Raw genomic sequence first — 18,102 nt, 5'->3', positions numbered from 1 at the left:
TTATTGGGAAAAAGAAAAAAGATTCGAACATGAAGACCACATTTTCCTTCATCAAATATGCAAAATTTGTTGGTAAAAAATTGCATAATCGGGGTGTTTATATCAAATTATATTGAGCTATTATAGTTAAATAATTTAATAGGATACAAATATGTGATGATTAATTAAGTGATTTTTTTTATATAAATATACATATGCATCTATCAATCTGATATAAATATTCGGTGTGAATATGTCAATATATTTCATTTATGTGATTTGCATTTTTGACCAATTATTCCAATAAAGAAACATTCCTAATTAAAGATTGCAAGCACCGATGTTGTAGATGTCATAATTAGTCGGATTAGTGATATTCGAATATCAAATGATTATATACCAAAAGAAAATATTGTTGTTGATATGATTTTTGTAACCTTTTCTATTAAATTTCAAGTTGTTATTTTCAACCCAACGATCTCGATGTCTCACAAAAATAGAAGTACAGTTTGTGTGCACCTCACATTTTTTAGACATTATTTATAAAACTATATTGAATATGTTGTTATTGGCTTCGAATCGAAATCAATAAAAAGAATAAAAGAAAAGTTTTTAACTTTCCCAGGCTGGATATCACTGTTATAGGTCTGCATGCATGAGAGGGACTGAAGGATTCTCTTATCTCTACTTCCCTTTTTTTTTCATGGAATTTTCTTCTTTTTTTTCTCTATGCACTGTTTCTTTTTTTTTTTAGTATTTTAATATTTTAGTCCATCCTTTTTCTCCTATGGGAATTTATAATGTTTATGTCAGAATCCATAAAACTTCACCTACAAAATAATTAATTGAAGGGATTCCTTGACATATATAACGGTAAAGTAATTTCTGTATAACTTAAAATTCAAGTGAAATCAGCTATATATTAATACTTATGTTAGGGTCAATATAGCTATATTACACCCCTACCACATAGTTTCGACAACAACAAAAGTTATGAAAAAAGATATCAACAATACTACTGAAAAGGTCGAATTAGTTATATTTTCTCTACGCAATCATTTGTATATCTAGACATTGTGGCGAATAGACGTACGCTTAGATGGAATGTACGTAGTGCATCTCTAATTTCTAAAATCATGCATGTATAAACACGAAATGCTTCGTACACTTAATTGTCATTTTTAAGTTTAGAAAACAAAAGAAGTAATGGTACTTGAACACAGAGAGTAGGTGTTGTTTTTAGTGTAAGCTGTAAAAAAAATGGAACCAATGAAAGAGTACACACATGACATCATTTTCTTTCAATGAGTTTCCCTTTTTCACTTTTTTGGTATTATTTCCTTTGATCCTTTTGCTATTTTTGAGATGCTCTTTAATTTTATTTATGGCCTTATTGATTGGAACCTCTATATATACATTATTATGCCTTTGTCATTATCAATAGTAGGCTAATTAATACACCTAATATATATAGCTCTATATATATTTTAAAACTTTCTTGGATTTTTATTATGTGCTGTGGAGTCTAATTCATTAGCACCAAAAGATCTTTAATGTTTTCTTTTGTCAAATCCAACAACATGTATGATATGTATGATCTTCTTCTCACCATTCATTTATGTTGTATTCGATCTCCAGCGAAATCAAAATTTAAAATTTATGGATTCTAATCCATTCTAATTTTTCTAAGTTTTTGGGTTCTAGACTAAGGGTATACGTACATATTGATAAGTAAATTTTTAAGACAAATACAAACGTTAAACAAATGTTTCTGAATTCGATCAAACCTATAGCGGACACTTTAGCTCAAGCCCTAGCTAGTTGCACCTCAACCAATTGCATTATTATTAAGAATGGGCTACCAAAGTCATCTCTTAGTTAAGTACTACGTATCCACCACACTACTCTTCTAACTATACAAACATAAAAATGGGTGTCAATGTTTTTCTTTCCTTTGCATCCACGTTGTTTTGCCTTGTTGCCTCCTTTGAGTTTTGTTGACTTAGCTTCCCGCATAGTATTGGGTTCATCTAAATTCAATATTTTCAATACAAAAATGTAAATTAATATTTTAAAAATCATTAAATTTGTAACAAATTATAGATTGGAACTCACTACAACAAAAATAACTTTTAGCGACAATAATTATGCACATTAACAAAGAGTGCTAAAACCTTTACCGGCATTAGTTAATTGTCATTAGATCCAATGTCGTTATAGGCTTTAGCGACATTTACAAAGAATGTTAATTGCTTCTAAAAAGACATTTTTAGTAACAATTAAACCATTGTCATTAATTAATTACCGCTAAAGATCATTTTTGGTGTAGTGACTCTTTATCTTCGAAATGCAATAAGTTTATTTAATGGTTATAAACAACTTAAAAATTGAATTCCTAAAATATAAATTTTGAATTTATCTCTACCCATAGATACGTAACACCCCCTTTAATTAATCTGGACCATATTCTCATTTCTATTCACCTACCTTTACGTAAACAATCAAATGTTTATATAAAAGTGTGTGTGGATGGCATGCGCTTAACTTCATTAGAAATATTTTATATGCCACACAAATTCTATCTGTAGCGTTAATTAATTTTTTTATTATATATTTTTAAAAATATTTAAAATTGTTAATTATTGTGATTTATAATAATTTTTATGTTATTTTCAAAATAATATATATATGGCACGTATGAAATTCGGAGAGCCAATCAAATGATAGATATATATATATTGTTATTATCATCCTTGAAGGGGGTTGGCCTAACTAAACCATTCCAATACAAAAAAAAATTCCTAAAATGGTCATTTTCATACTTAAAAATGATGAAGTTTAAGATTAGGAATGTATTTGGTTAATGAGGAGTTTAATGAGAGCTAGTTGAGATAGATGCTATTGTTCCCGGGCAAGGCGGACCTACGTGGGTGTGGGGTTCACCCGAACCCTTTTGGATTATTTTTTTCATATATATATATATAGGGTAAGGCTGCGTACAATAGACCCTTGTAGTCAGGCCCTTCTTCGAACCCCGCGCATAGCGGGAGCTTTAGTGCACCGGGCTGTCCTTTTATATATAGGGTAAATTTTCTATATTATTGTACATGTATTATTTTGAATCACTTAAATCAAAAATGAGAGACAGCTCAATGGTACTAGGCTAAAAATGAGAGACAGCTCAATGGTACTAGGCTATGCAACTTCGGCTCCAAATATTATCCTCAATTTGTAGGTTCAATTTCTGCTGGGGGTGACATTTATATTTTTAGAACCCCATGAGTAAAAATCTTGGATCAGTCACTGTTTCCAGGGACGGAGCTACACCTAGTTAAGGGTGGTCAGATGAACAATCTTTGTCGGAAAATTTTTGCGAGTATATATATTAAATATTGATATTGTCAGATATATATTAATTACTGAACACCCTTGACATAGTAAAGAAATATAGCCTTGTCTGGGTGTGCAAATTCACCTTGAAGGCTTGGGTTCAAGCCTTGACAGGGGCGTTTCATTAAATTTTTTAGTTCCGTTTTGTCCTAAAGTATGAACACTCTTTAGACTATAAGATTAAAAGACATTTTGGTACATTTAACATATATTTTTTTAACTTGTCCTAAAGTATGAACACCCTTGATAAAAATTCCGACTTCACCACTAATTGTTCCACGAAGAAAATAAAAAATGAAAAATCGTTTAATGAGAGGAAGTTTGAATAGAAAGACGTTGTTTACAAGTTATAATAGACAGATATCAATAATGTATTGAAATTGAAACTGCAAAATAAGCAGATTTAACTTGTTATTAAGGGCATGACATGATATGATCCTCCAAGTCAAAGCTCTTTAAATTTGAAACACACAATAATAACGTACAAGATTTTCCAAAAGAATTCAATAATTAGATGCTTTTCAACCGCCTAATTTAATAGTAATCTCATTCTAGGGGGCGCAAATTTCTTGGCTCAAATTCAGTATCCCTTCGGACCACTTTACTTCTCACATTTTATTTTATACGCCTCTTAAATTATGTGTTTTGACTATCATACGCCTCCAGCTTAAAGGGCGCGTTTGAGGCCCAAATTGTACTAGGCCCAGCTTTATATCGTGGCCCAACATAGCAGCGCTTTGATGAAAGGGAAACTTACATAGATATGTCATATTAAGAAAATATTTATCATTAATAGCAATAACATATTTTTTTCATTAGACACTTATAATACAATTTTAATAGATATCACCAAAAATAATTTGTAAAACACATATAATAGAAATTTATTAATGGATAATACATTTATCACACACTTTAATACATTTTCATGTTTCAGTATTTGCATTTGATCGTTTAATTAGTTAATTGGATTAACGATTTTGTCGAATCATGTTTAGATTAATTCAAAAAGATAGTCAAGAGTTTTTTTTATATATACTATGTATCAATTAGTATTTGTAATAATAAAGTGTGTTTTTTTTAAGAATATAAAGACATCAGACCAAATTACACTTATAATAAATTCTTATATATCATCAATTTTGATCCCATATATATCTTATCAGAGTGGGTCAGCAAGATTTATTGGACTATTTATTTGGCTATTCAATTTTTGGACATTAAAACGTAAAGAATAAACACAGCAAAATCATTAGTCACATTAATTAATTGAATATAAGAAAGAATATAAACATATTATATATGTTCTTAACATAAGAACATTTTTCCCTTTCAATTATTAATTGCAATAAGTCCTTTTCTTTGAGCCAATCAGGACGTTGATGATTAGATGAGTTAATAATTGTTAAACAAAATTGGTTACCCTATCTTTTTTATTGTGTGTTCGGTTCAAAGAAAAATATTTATTTCTTTTTGAAAAATGATTTTCAGAAAAATATATATGTTTCTTACCTATTTTCTTGTGCACCAGCTAAAAATATATTATCCTAAACGTATTTGTTACCTATTTCACAAAACGACGTGTTAATTAATAAAGTGCTAATCAGGTGGCTTTCTTCAAATCAGGGATTAGCATTAGCATAAACCAACCAAGAAGTTTCTGTTGGAATAATAGAGTATATTTTCCTTCATTAGTCACAATATGGGAACCACAAATTTTAAGTTGAATATTTTTTGTAAATATTGTGGACCGTAACATTTAATTTGAACTATATAATATCTTAATTGTATAAAAATTTCACGTGGAGACTATTTTAATATCGCCACTTAATTTATACTTACCTTTTTTTAAAAAAAAATAATTACACATACCTATTTCAGATACGGTGTTTGAAGTTAAGTTTGTCAAATTCAAACTTCAAAATGCAAGAAGTTACATATAAGAGAAGTTCATGCTTTAAGTAATGGACTTCAGTTATATTTATCTGAACTCAATCATTTTATCTAAACTTTAGCCTTTTTGTTTGAACTACAGTCATAATTGAAGTTTTTATACTGTAGTTCAAACATTGTCAAAACTAGCTTCAGTTATTATTTATCTAAAGTTATCACGAAATTGATATACGTATTAAAAAAAAGTGGACACAAATTAAATCGCAACATCAAATCGATAAACATTCAGTTATCCCCAGCCCACAGGGGCAGAGCCACATGGTGGCTAGGGATTCATCCGAACCCCCTTCGGTGAAAAATTATACTATTTATATATGGTTAAAATATTTTTTTATGTATAAATAGTGAATATCGAACCCCCTTCAGCTAGTTCGTGTATCTACTTCTTTAGATTTTGAACGCATTATTTAAAATTCTGATTCCGCCATTGCCGGCCCATCTCCTTATTTTTAACATTTAAAAACTAAGAGTGGGCTAACCGATTATTAGGTGATAAGAATATTTATACTCCAAACAAATGACAAAGGATACCACTTTTTTAGAAAATATAAATGATTTAAATTAAGAGGATAGTTTTGCGTAAGCCATCCCTAGACATCGAAATTTTATAGGACGAGTTCTATTTTAGTTAGGATTTCTTGGAGGTTACTTTACCCTGAACTCTAATTCATGCCTATATAAAAGTATTATATTCCCTTGAAAAGTCATCTCAAAAATTCAGCAAATTCATGGAATATTCATAAAGAGATCAAAATATGTCAAACCTTTCTTGATAATCAAATACTTCGAGAACATATACAAATCCTTTCATGGAGATCAAATCCAAATCATCCTAGTTTAATAAATACGCTATTAACGACTTTTGAATCAAGGAGAAAATCTAGAGAGGAACAGAATTATAACCGCACTATTTATCAATAAAATATTCTTGTTTCTTCAAATTTTATTTATGATTGATAAATTTTCCATATATTTAAAATTTGTTGCAAACACCATCTCTATTAGTTAAATTAATTAAGTGGTCAATTGTCTTCATCATTTAGCTAACTAGTGCTATGTACCAACACGTATTGTGGTAGGATGACTGGGGTCGCTCCACCGAATTAGCCAAAGGTTTGGAATTCGAAGTTTGGATATAAAAAAAATTATGTTGGAAGTGTTATTCTGAGAATGAGCCCTCTAACACATGATTCAAATATAGTCAAACTCCAGTACAAATGTCAAACTAACTTATTTACATGCTCTCCTCCCTAATGTGGGAGAACCTTGCTCTCTCTCTCTTTCACTTTTAATCTTCGAGTAAAAATTAGATCAATAAGTGTCAAAGTAAAGTTCACCCAAAATTGAAGAAATTAGGTACATGAGATAGTGGCCCTTCTAACGGGACTTGACAATGCAAAGTTGGTACTCCTTCTGTCTGTCTTAATTTATGTGTCACAATTCAAATTTTTTGATTGATACAATTAGTCCTTTTTTATCATAATTTTTTTTATATCTTTTAAATATTTTTAATTATCAATTATTTTTAATTTATAATATTTTTATATAATTTTTAAATATATAAATTTTATTTTTAAAAATTTTAAAAATTATTTATATTCAAATTTACGATTAAAATTAATCTCTTTAGATAGAAATAATTGACCGAAAATAAAAGTACAATTCTTCATAGAGTAATTATTTCCACTCTAAAAATAGTACAAGCTCCACATGACACTTCACTGCAAAATACACATGCCCAAACTTTTCTAAAAGAGAAGAATAATCAGACAATCTACATAACTATGTACCTCCTTCCCCATTCTACACGTTATTTCTTTTAACTTGCATTGACAACTTTAATAAATATTTTGAATTTCAAAAGTGAAAGGTGAATCGACTAAGAGCCCGTTTGGATGAGCTTAAAAAAAGTAACTTTTATGTATGAAGTGTTTTTAGAATTTTGAAGTGCTGAAAGTTATTTTTATAAATAATCAATTGAGTGTTTGGATAAAAGTGCTTATGTTGAAAATAAGTGTTTGAATTTTAGGGTTAAAAGAATAAAAAGGGTAGTTTGGGAATTTAGTTAAAATATAAGGGATATAAAAGTAATTTCCATGGTTAAACAAAATGGTTTAAGCACTTTGAAAAAAAAAGTTAGAAATCCTAACTTTTCATTTTTGACTGACTTTAAGAATTTTATAACTTAAAGTTAGAGGCTTTAAGTTGGTCAACCAAACGGGCTCTAAATCTTAAAAGCTAAGGCAATGATTTTTTTTAATTTTTTTTTTGGTTTTCCTCGTGGTGTTTGATATCTATTTTGAGGCCGATTAATTCTGATTCACATGGAGAATTCTACTTAGAGATATAACCACAGACCTTAAGGATGAACGAACTATTTACTACTATATCACATCCTTTGGTAAAGACAATGAAAAGTTGATGTTGAGATGTGCTTAACTATTGAAAATTGAAAGCATTTGACAACCTTGTTTCAAGGAGGAAAATTTGCATAGAAAGATGGATTTCCACCAAACAAAAGGTCATGCAAATAATTATTAGAGGTAAGCATGAAGAATAAATGAAACAATTAGGAGTATTTAGAAAAGAAGCAACCAAACAAATTTCTTTATGATTTTGAGGGACATTGTTTCAAGGGAATTGAAAATAATGTGAAACTTCTTTGTCATAATTAGTGATATATATATATATATATTTGATGGGATTCCTTACTTTCTCTTTAATCTTTCTTTTCTCTCCACGCATTTTGACTAATGTATGGAAGTCTCTCCATTTTAAATAATTTATCGTGTTTTTCTTTTACATGTTTCTTAAAAAAATATTAAATAGGAGAGGATTTTATTGATTATTTTATCCTTATTTATGTTTTAAAATATATTTTTTTGAAATAATTATTTATAGAAATCACGACAAATAATTTGAAATATGGGAAGTATGAATCAATTTAGATGAAACAAAGGAACATGGACCTTTTTATTTTGTTTGATTGTTCCAAGGAGATTGATTGTATTGTTCTCATTTAAATTTCACTTTTTTGGTGCACATGATATGGAGGAACTTATTGGGATTCTATACCACTATCACATTATTATTGTTATTTGTATTTTGTGTGTGGCCATTCATGGATTTTGATTGGGATGCTACTTTAAAATTAGAAGGTGAAGTGTGGGGATATTTCTTTATCAGTATTTCAAGAATTAACTTTTAAAATTTTTTTAATCAAAATCACATCTTTGGTTTCCTCGTCTACTGATTTGTCTGCATTTTCTTGAATCTATCCTTAAAATATTGGGAAGAAGAAAGTATAATAACACTAAGTTTTGGTGTGTAGGGTTAGTCAATACATGTGATGATAGGAGATAGACTGTATTCAATGAAATAGTTGATGCGTAAAAATTGGTTCGAATATCACAAGTAAAAGAAAATCATACTTGTCAACACATTTTTTCTAAAAAGCAATTTTTTAAAAAATATTATGGTGTCAGGGTCAGTTTGCTCACACCTTAACTAATTTCATCTGGTACCTATACTAACTCCACCAAGATAAATACCTTGTAATTTTTTCCACAAAAATTTGGAGAAATCATTAATGTTTTTGCCCACTAACATAGGTCCATGTCTGGCCAACTTTTGAAGCTTATAATATGGCAATTGATGATGCTCTATTGACTTAGAATTAAAGTCATCTTATGAATTTGATAGTGCTATTTGAGAAGAGTTTTGGTCTTGGCAATGTGAAGAGGATATTTAAAGTCAAATTGGATTTGGTGCATAAATTCAACAAATATTATTATCCTTTATTTGATTATATTATAAAAAACTCAAGTCTATCAACAAGTGCATCTATCAAGTATTTAGGTCATACAGATATTCAAAAACGACAAATAATATTCAAACACGTCATTAAGGAATCATAATGGTAACAAACAGCCAGATTTTAACTTCTATAAATGAAGAATTATCATTATCACGAAACTTCAAACTTCACTGGTAAAACTCCAAAATAAAGCCAAAATATGGCCAGTGGATATTGGTTTTACGATAATAATGGAAATATAAGACTCTACATTGAATCTTTAAAGCCCAAAAAAACTGATGGAGTTTCAGGTGTAGAATTTAAAATTTCATAATAGTAGTTACTTTTTAAAAGGAGGGTCGAAAAATGACCAATAAATGTTATTTCTACTGATTTTTGACAAGTTAGTCTATAAATATATGAACAGATGATGTGTTGGATTTAAAACTTCCAAAGAAGCATTTGTAGTATTAGAAAACATTATTCTCGAAATAAAACACAATAACGTACAAGATATTGCAAGAATTTAATAAACAGAAAAGGATCAACTATACCACTATACTATCAGAAATAGTTTAAATACACCCCTTGTTAATTGTTATACTTTCGGATCGAAATTATATATCCTTTCTGTTATACTTTCGATTCAAATATACCCCTATTATCATTATACTTGATACAGATTCAGAACAACTTTGTATTCATATTGGCCTGTTTGATTTGGGGAGTAGGCCCAGAAGGAACAAAATATAATTAAGTTGGACTTTCATGTATGGACCAAAGTCCAGTTAGCATGAAATAAAACAGCCACCTAAAATAGGTGGTGAAGACTGATTCCCTACAAATGCAATAAAATGGGTCACCATTAAGCTGTGCACCAGGCACTATAACTTGTCAACCATTCACTAGTCACTATATAACATGAAACATAAAAGATCAGACCGCCAAATTGGGCCCCTAACTAATGACTACACAACTTACAACCCGGCCTAACGATTGTAAAAAGTTACAGTTCTTCTATATCCTCAAGTGAATCAAACTCTTCATTAAGTTGACAAAGTTCTTCATCATCAACAGTAGCTGTGCTAAACCACTTAGGTTGAGAATGACCCCATGGCATTGTTGGCGGGACACTATCTTTCAAACTCTGCTCAATGTATGTCTCTGCATCTTCTGACTCTGCTTGCTTTTCTTTTTTAGGTTGGTTAAACAGCTGGGACTTCATCTCCCAGCAAATTTTCAGGTCTTCCTCATTTCGAGCTTTATTCAACTTATCCATAAGATCAGTGAATGCTGCAACATGCTCAGCTTCAGCGGTCTTGGCCTTTTTCTTTTTGCCAAGTGCATCTAGATCATTAAGGTCAGTAGCATTGTCACCTGCCTCCAACTTCCTCACCTTCCTCAATCCCTGATCTATAACATATTGCATCCTCTTTCTGGTATTCTCTATTCTAACTGGATCTGACCTAAGCTGTAACTTCAACCGGTTTATCATTGCTTCATTATCATCTTCTGTTGAATCATCCTCATTCTTCTCATCCTCTGCAGAATTCACAGCAAACACCTCCTCTAATAGACCAACATTCTGCACGTATCGATCAAAAGCTTCATTTTCAGCTGCAATGTTTCCATCCCTGTATTCCTTTAACTTCATAAACCTCCATTCGTTTATGACTTGTGCATCCTGTAGTTTATCATCAAGGTCAACTTTTAAAAAAAGTAAACTCATGGAGAAAACACAAGAACTCCGCATACCTTTCTGCTCAGTGGCCTCCTCGACCTTAGTGGGGTCTGCAAATTATTGAACTGTGCAAAATTGGTGGAAAGTTGACGAAGTGAAACAGCTCTGTGCGAGCTCCTTTAGAAAATAAAAAAGAAGTTAATACAATATTCCAAATAAAGAGCAAGAAGCTCAGTAATCAGCAATCTATTCTGCCTAAATTAACAGAATATTTGGGTGGGGGGGCATGCAGTAGATACAGAAATGCGCGTGAACAAACCCTAGTAATTCAACAGATTATTCCACAGAAGGTAACTTAACAATCAAATAGCATAATAAAATTTTGAGTGCCAAGAACTTGCAATGCAAATGCAAAAGAGATCACATCAAAATGGCAGATAAAGGCTCCTTGAAGCGCATTTCTAATGTAGAATTGTTAACTGAGACAGCTGATGATTGCAATTTACTAAAGATGTCGTATATAACGTGATCATGCATTTTTGAGTAAAACTTACCCAGAGTGAGATGCTTCAGTGGACTGCTGGTCCACCACAGGAGACCCAGAAGCTGGTATCTTATCTGGAAGAGTTGAACCACCTTTCAGAACTGCACAAGGCCAAATAAGGGATACATATTCTTGAGCACAAGAAAGGAATGACAGAATCACATTAGAACATATTCTCCAGGAAGCCCTTTAGTACAAGCTTCCAAGAAACAAGAAATTGCCTTAACAGAATATGTGCTAAAGTCCCTGCTATCAGTCTCTTCCATCTGATGATTTTAATATTTGATCCTTTCAACGTTTTACAGAACCAGGCAGTCAATGAAAAGTTGACTAATAATTTACAAGTCAAAAGCCCCAAATGCAGTTCATTACCACATAACATCCCAATGATGTCAAAACAAAGTTTACACCAATAGTGTGAAGATATATGCCAGAGACACTGCCTTTATGCATATGCCTTGTTAATCTAATGCAGAAAACATTTACAGATACTCAAACCATGAACCCATAATTCCCCAAAGACTATGGTTGGGTATCAGGTACTCCACACTCTCCCTCACAGATACCTGACTCTAGTTGGAGGCCAATTTTTTAATCTTGACTACATGTGGTGGCATGTTTCTCTACTACTCACAACCAACATTAACCAACATCTGGTGAACGAACAAGTAATCCAGTAAGCATCTGGGACCTCCTGGTAACTACTTTCGGAGATTCTCAGTGCAGCAATAACTCACAAGTTATCTGAAAGGGGAAAGCTTTAGGTACCAGGCCTCTAGTCCAAGTTTGATGATACTCTTTTCAAAATTTAAAGCCAGGAATAAATCACATGAAGCACTGTGCCCATCTTTAGATGTTAAACTTCATAACAGCATCTTTAGAAGTTAACTTCATAACAGAACTGTGCCCAGGAATAATGCTGTTATGAAGTTTAACATCTAAAGATGGGCACAGTGCTTCATGTGATTTATTACTGGCTTTAAAATTTGAAAGAGTATCATCTAACTTGGACTAGAGGCCTGGTACCTAAAGCCTTCCCCTTTCAGATTACTTGTGAGGTATTGCTGCACCGAGAATCTTTGAAAGTAGTTACCAGGAGGAGGTCTCAGATACTTACTGGATTACTTATTCGTTCACCAGATATTGGTTAATGTTGGCTGTGAGTAGTAGAGAAACATGCCACCACATGTAGACATGATTAAAAATTTGGCCTCCAACTAGAGTCAAAATATAAGATTAAAAAAATATGATATATAAAAGATAATACTACTAATGGAAAAGAGCAATTTCTTCACCATACATAACAAAAAGGCATAGGTACAATTTATTAAATAGAATTGAGGAATACTGACAGCAGCTGTGAAATTTTAAAGTTGATCATACCATGTATATGACAGGGATTTTGCGCTTTCGCGCAGCAGCTTTTGCATGACTGGAACGGACACCTGCACATTCGATTCTCGCCCATTAGAAAGACAACATATGAAGAGAGGGGAAGGGGGGAAAAGAAATCAATAAACTAGCAAGAATGAGAGAAAATAGGACAAAAACTTTAAATAAGTAAATTAAAAGCAATCCCAAAAAGGTTTTGACATGAGAGAATGAGATCAATGAGATGTAGTGATGCTACTTCGACTAATTGATCAACTTAAATCATGAGGGTAACTTTACATATCTTGGCAGATCATGCAAGACAGAAACTTCCACGTACAATTGAAGTCTTAAAAGTAAAGAATACCATAAAAAATATGAAGGTTAGAATATTTGTGTCAGAAACGACACCTTGTAATGCCTTAAAAAGGTTAAGAGTTTTACTCATTATCAAGCTATTCAATGTTATGTTAAGAAATACAGAGATACCAAATGGAGAAGGAAGATCATGGTTCAAATATATATATGAACAAATGAGATGTTCAGAGTTCTGCTGTGGTGTTAAACTTACCAGTCATATGACAAGATTAGACATACACAAGATAAGTGAAGCAGAAATAAGAAAGTTAAAGATAACTATGTGATCATACGATACTAGAAATGATTAGATCCCACAGAACGTACAAGTAGTACACACGGAGTATAAGAAGAGAGAATGTCAGCTGAGATGATATGGTTATGTCATCCGTAAACCCTCAGATGCACAAATTCATCAGTGTGGGCACTATGACGATTGAAGGTGTTGAAATAGAGGAGGCCGACTTAAAATCATATGGACGCTAGTTGTCTCAAACAATCAACAATCTTTTAAAATCCATAAGACTTCAGCAAAAAACATAATACAATAGCAGCAAGAGATCCAACACCAACTAATTGAGATTAAGGCTTAGTCCTACTAGATTAAGCTCAGCGTTTGCAAGGAATAGGTTCTTTCACACTAGCATTATTCTGCACAGAGATTACCATTGCCTACTAAAAGAAACATATTTTATTAAACCAAGAGATTTACTCAATGATCAAGTTCCATCCCTAACTCCGAGATCCTGAGATCAAATACCACTCACTTAGCACCAAGGGGTCAAGCTCACCTCTCCAAAATAATCATAATTTTATTTTTTACACTTGATATAAAGGGTAATAATTCACATCAAATTACTTATAGAATAGAATCAAAGAATACACCAATGTAATACCCAAGTAAGGCTAAGAAAGCAGATGATCAAATATCTGACAAAATGATACGAATAGTAAAAGGTGACGGAGTACTGTTATCTGAAGCTTAAAAACAGAATCACCTGTCTGCATCACCATTGATATCTTCCTCCATTTCTACCTTCACTGTTTCTCTAAAAGTTCTTTTACACAGATAGAGAGAAGAACGGAGGAATAGAGGAAAGAGGGGAAACAGAGATAAGTTGTAAGGCGACTTTCACTATTTAAAGCCAACATACATGACAACAACCTTTAGAGATGTATCACAATTAAAAATTATAGTTAATGAACTATTCCTCTTTTGACTAGTTAGTTAATGATTATCAACTTCTCTAGAGTCAGATTTTGACAAACTGGCTACTTATATCGAGCATCAGATTTCTGTCATAATGACGACAATTAAAGGTGTCGAACGACGACAAGTCTCAGTTGTAACTTGTAACGGCTTCAAAGTTCACGTGGATATTAACTTTTCCCTGCTTTTCAGGGAGAGAAATTTAAATTTAATCATCTGTCTTTATTTTCCATGAAAAAGTAAAAGCATTTAGCAAAAGTGAAAGGGGGTAAAAAAAAGCCCCCTTTCTCAATTGAGTAATTGCTATATAAAATCATACCCCTAAGACTGCAGCTTCATGAAAAGGTCTTCGCCTTATGAATGTAAATTTGAATGGATGATCAAGCAGAAAAGCTCTTCCTTAGTGCTTAAATAAGTAACTTCTTATACACTGCAAGTACTAGATTGCTAAAGAGAACACACAAGTTCTTGATGAAAAGAATTGTCATAACCACTTTTAGAACATCTAACCATGAAAAAATTAAGGGAAAAAAATATCATTCCCCTACAAGCTCAAAGAAGTAAATCTTTATTTCACTTTGTACATACTAAGAGAGATAAAGAGAATACACCAGTTCTTGATAAAAAGAAATTTCACTGAAAAGCGGAGGAGGAAACTCAAAATGAAGAAAAAATGGTAGTTGAATTTCTTTTTTAAATTTTATACAAGTAAAAAGTGGTAGTTTAACTTTGATAACTATTATAACTTCCACACTGAAGTATGAAAAGGTGAGTCCACAACAAGATCAGAGAAATTGAAGAAGTAAAGTTGCAAACTGTATAGATACTTATTCTCATGCTACTGAAATTGACAATTTTTAAGAATTGAATCGGGTGGAAAAAACATATCCTTTTGTTAATTCACCAATTAAAAAAGTACACGATTATTAACCTTTCTTTGGATTTAAGTAATCGATAATGCAAGTAATATTTCATTTCTTGTTTCTGTTAATAGAAATATATATCTACGATGGTATATTCTCGTAATGCTTTTCCGTTTCCGCATTCTAGAATATTGATATTATCTGAACATGTTTACCTACCCAAAAGTACCTTGCTTTCACAAAACTCTCCAAATATACCATAACAAAATTGGAAAAAGAAGAGGGGAAAACTCATCAGAAAACAGTCTTTTTGCTTGATAGGTAAAATATGATGACTAAGAAAAAAGTGATATATTGTTGCATACCAAAGCAAATAACTAATGCACTATGTTGTAAATAAGAGGAAGCAAAATCCGAATTGATCTCTGACACGCTCAACTAATGATCTAACCGACTAACATCCGAAATAAAATGGCTGTGGCAAAATATTCTGTCTGCAAGGATCTAATAAATAAAATTTAATCAGTCACACCAAATTTGGTTTCCAACAAGTATCTTACAGGTGTTGCTCCCCCTTTTCGAAACTTCTTTTTCCCGAGCAAAACCATAGATATGCCTCATGTAACTCCATCCAAACCTAAAAAAATCATCCAGTACCACGAGAACCCTCTAAATTCTAAATTTGCACCTACTAGAGAAGCCAACAACAGAGTCATCTAACTCGTACTTCCAGGCTTCTTCTCTGAAAATTGGCTAATCAGAATACTGTCGGCTCCTCCAGCTAAGTAAGACATTCCTATTACTAGCAGTATCAGGTAACCATCAACAAGTCTGTGTGTAACAGCTCTAGTTTATTTTGTATAATCAATTGGGATGAAATGGCATTTTGATAAAGAATCAAATTACATTTGATAAGCTTTGTGATCTTGAATTGCTTAGATTGCTTTGCTTGGGATTCTCTAAGTAACCAAACCAAATGATTTAGTGTTTGAAGCAACCTAACAATCAGCTTATATTTCAAATGTAAAGCACTAAAGTAATTGTTTCCACAGACAATTAATGGGCCTGACAAATGCGTGCACAAAAATAAATAAATTTCAATTAATCAGAAACCTTTCAAACCTCAACAAGCAACAACTACAACAACAACAACATACATAGTGTAATCCCACAAGTGGGATCTAGGAAGGGTGGGACCTTACCTCTACCTTTGCGGGGTAGAGAGGTTGTTTCCGGTAGACCATCGGCTCAAAAGAAATATTACCAATGCTTGAAAGTAAGAAAGAAAAAGAGACAACAAAATAACAAATGTACAAAACAAGTGTATAGTTGTCAACAGATACTAATACACATTGGATAAAAGGAAACTAAGTGATACCTAAATTATCCTACAAGAAGTACGAAAACACTCGACTACGTATTCTTCTTCGGCCTACTTCTACTACCTCTCCTAACTCCTACTATAGTCGACGTCTCACACCTCCTCACTGGCACACCTTCGCACTTTCTCTTCACATGTACGGCCCATCTCACCCTTACTTCCCTCATCTTTTCCCTCATCTTGTCCGTTACGGAGGTTACTCCCTCCTTGTCCCATATAACTTCGTTCTCAATCATATCTCTCCTAATATACCCATACATTTATCTGAGCATCATCATCTTCTAAATGTGGGCATTCTTAACTGGCCAACACTCATCCCCAAACGAACGCCCTTCAAATAATTCATTTTATCTTTATAGAGATACATGCCAAATTCATTGTTTCTTCTCAATTGTGTACAAAGATTCTTCCTTTCTCTTGAAAGATTGGTGAGCTGCAATTGGACCAAATACTAAACGCCGCTCCATTTCAGTATTTGTCTAGCCAAAATCCAGTGGTTAAGAACATGAAATCTGAAAGCAGTAATCACATCGAGAAGGAATGAACAAATGATTCCCTTTAACATGGAGCTCAAACTCGATACACCGAAAGCAAATTATTTTCCTTATAGCTGGGACAAAATACAAATTGAGTAAAAGAATGTCTGAAACTCCCACTACTACAAGCTCTTCCCACCCACCCCCTCCACCAGCCCACAGGCCATTAATAAAGTGCATTTGCATTAATTTGTCTACTAATTATACATATCTGGCTCCACTAATACTAATAAAACACATAAGTCAAAGGAATACTTTAAACTCTGAGTTCACCCAAACACCGTAATATAAAACAAAGCTTAGAGAGTACAAGATATGTGCAGTAATCTCCGAATTAGGGTTTCTGAAGCTCAATTTCAATGGAATAAACTGAAAAGCGCAATACAGAAACGACAAAGAACAAAGACATCACCTTGAGCGAGCAACATTGCCACACTTTATGCACTTGGGTTTATTAAGCCCTCGAAGATTTTTTGATGCGTTTGTGGTCGGAAGGCTGGAAAAAGCAGCAGCGGTTGCGGTGGGAACGGCGGGGGAAGGTGACGGTGATGGTGACGGTGACGGAGCGTTGTCGGCGCTGTGATTACTTAGGGCAGGCGACGATGCAGCCATTGATGAACAAATTACGCATTCAAAGGCTTTGCCTCTACGCTTTCATTCATTGAGATGGCGGAGCAACCGAGGGAGAGTTCTCGTAACGGTTAACCGCGGCGGCGCGTGGGTTCAACTGCTCCGTTTTGTTGCTGAAAAGTGCTACAGATTTTGTCTTCGATTGGGTGAAAGACTTATCAGGCATAAAAGATCGGTTTTTATATAAGGAGTCATTGGACGGTTTTGCCCTGACATTTACCCTTATGGAGTTATACTTATTGGGGTCCTCATTGGTAATTTCCAAAAAATAAATTCAATTTCTTCTTCACGTATTTAGATTTTCTTATTTTTCTTGTCAGAATGTAATCAGATTATTCATAAAGGATTTATTATCTAAAAGTTGACCAATATCTGGAATTTTTCCTATTTAAATTAAATAAAATATTGAAA

General features: G+C 32.6%; 1 protein-coding gene across 3 annotated transcripts; it reads right to left on the bottom strand.

The window, feature by feature from the left end:
- Positions 1–9,866: 9,866 nt before the first annotated feature.
- Positions 9,867–17,846, bottom strand: LOC129889751 (uncharacterized). 3 transcript variants are annotated; one of them, XM_055965174.1, is made up of 5 exons: positions 17,474–17,846; positions 12,727–12,788; positions 11,354–11,444; positions 10,874–10,976; positions 9,867–10,802 (listed from the first exon to the last, which is right to left on the bottom strand). In XM_055965174.1, exons 1-5 carry the CDS (start codon positions 17,671–17,673, stop codon positions 10,125–10,127), a joined length of 1,134 nt encoding a protein of 377 aa, XP_055821149.1. In that variant the 5' UTR covers positions 17,674–17,846; the 3' UTR covers positions 9,867–10,124. The 3 variants fall into 3 exon arrangements, with proteins under 3 accessions (XP_055821149.1, XP_055821150.1, XP_055821151.1); XM_055965175.1 differs by having other exon boundaries at positions 10,874–10,973; positions 17,474–17,838; XM_055965176.1 differs by having other exon boundaries at positions 11,354–11,417; positions 17,474–17,838.
- Positions 17,847–18,102: the final 256 nt, after the last annotated feature.

Source organism: Solanum dulcamara, chromosome 5, assembly GCF_947179165.1.
Source record: "Solanum dulcamara chromosome 5, daSolDulc1.2, whole genome shotgun sequence".
In the NCBI taxonomy this organism is placed as follows: Eukaryota; Viridiplantae; Streptophyta; class Magnoliopsida; order Solanales; family Solanaceae; genus Solanum; species Solanum dulcamara.
Note: the sequence above shows the minus strand (reverse complement) of the source record. Positions and strands in the feature narration are given on the sequence as shown.

Excerpts from the sequence above, each read along its gene's own strand:
- LOC129889751 (XM_055965174.1), bottom strand. The coding sequence starts at position 17,673 with ATGGCTGCATCGTCGCCTGCCCTAAGTAATCACAGCGCCGACAACGCT. Across the intron at positions 11,445-12,726 it reads AAATCCCTGTCATATACATG|TTCTGAAAGGTGGTTCAACT; the intron begins GTATGATCAACT and ends GGCCTTGTGCAG. Across the intron at positions 10,977-11,353 it reads ACTGAAGCATCTCACTCTGG|GAGCTCGCACAGAGCTGTTT; the intron begins GTAAGTTTTACT and ends TATTTTCTAAAG.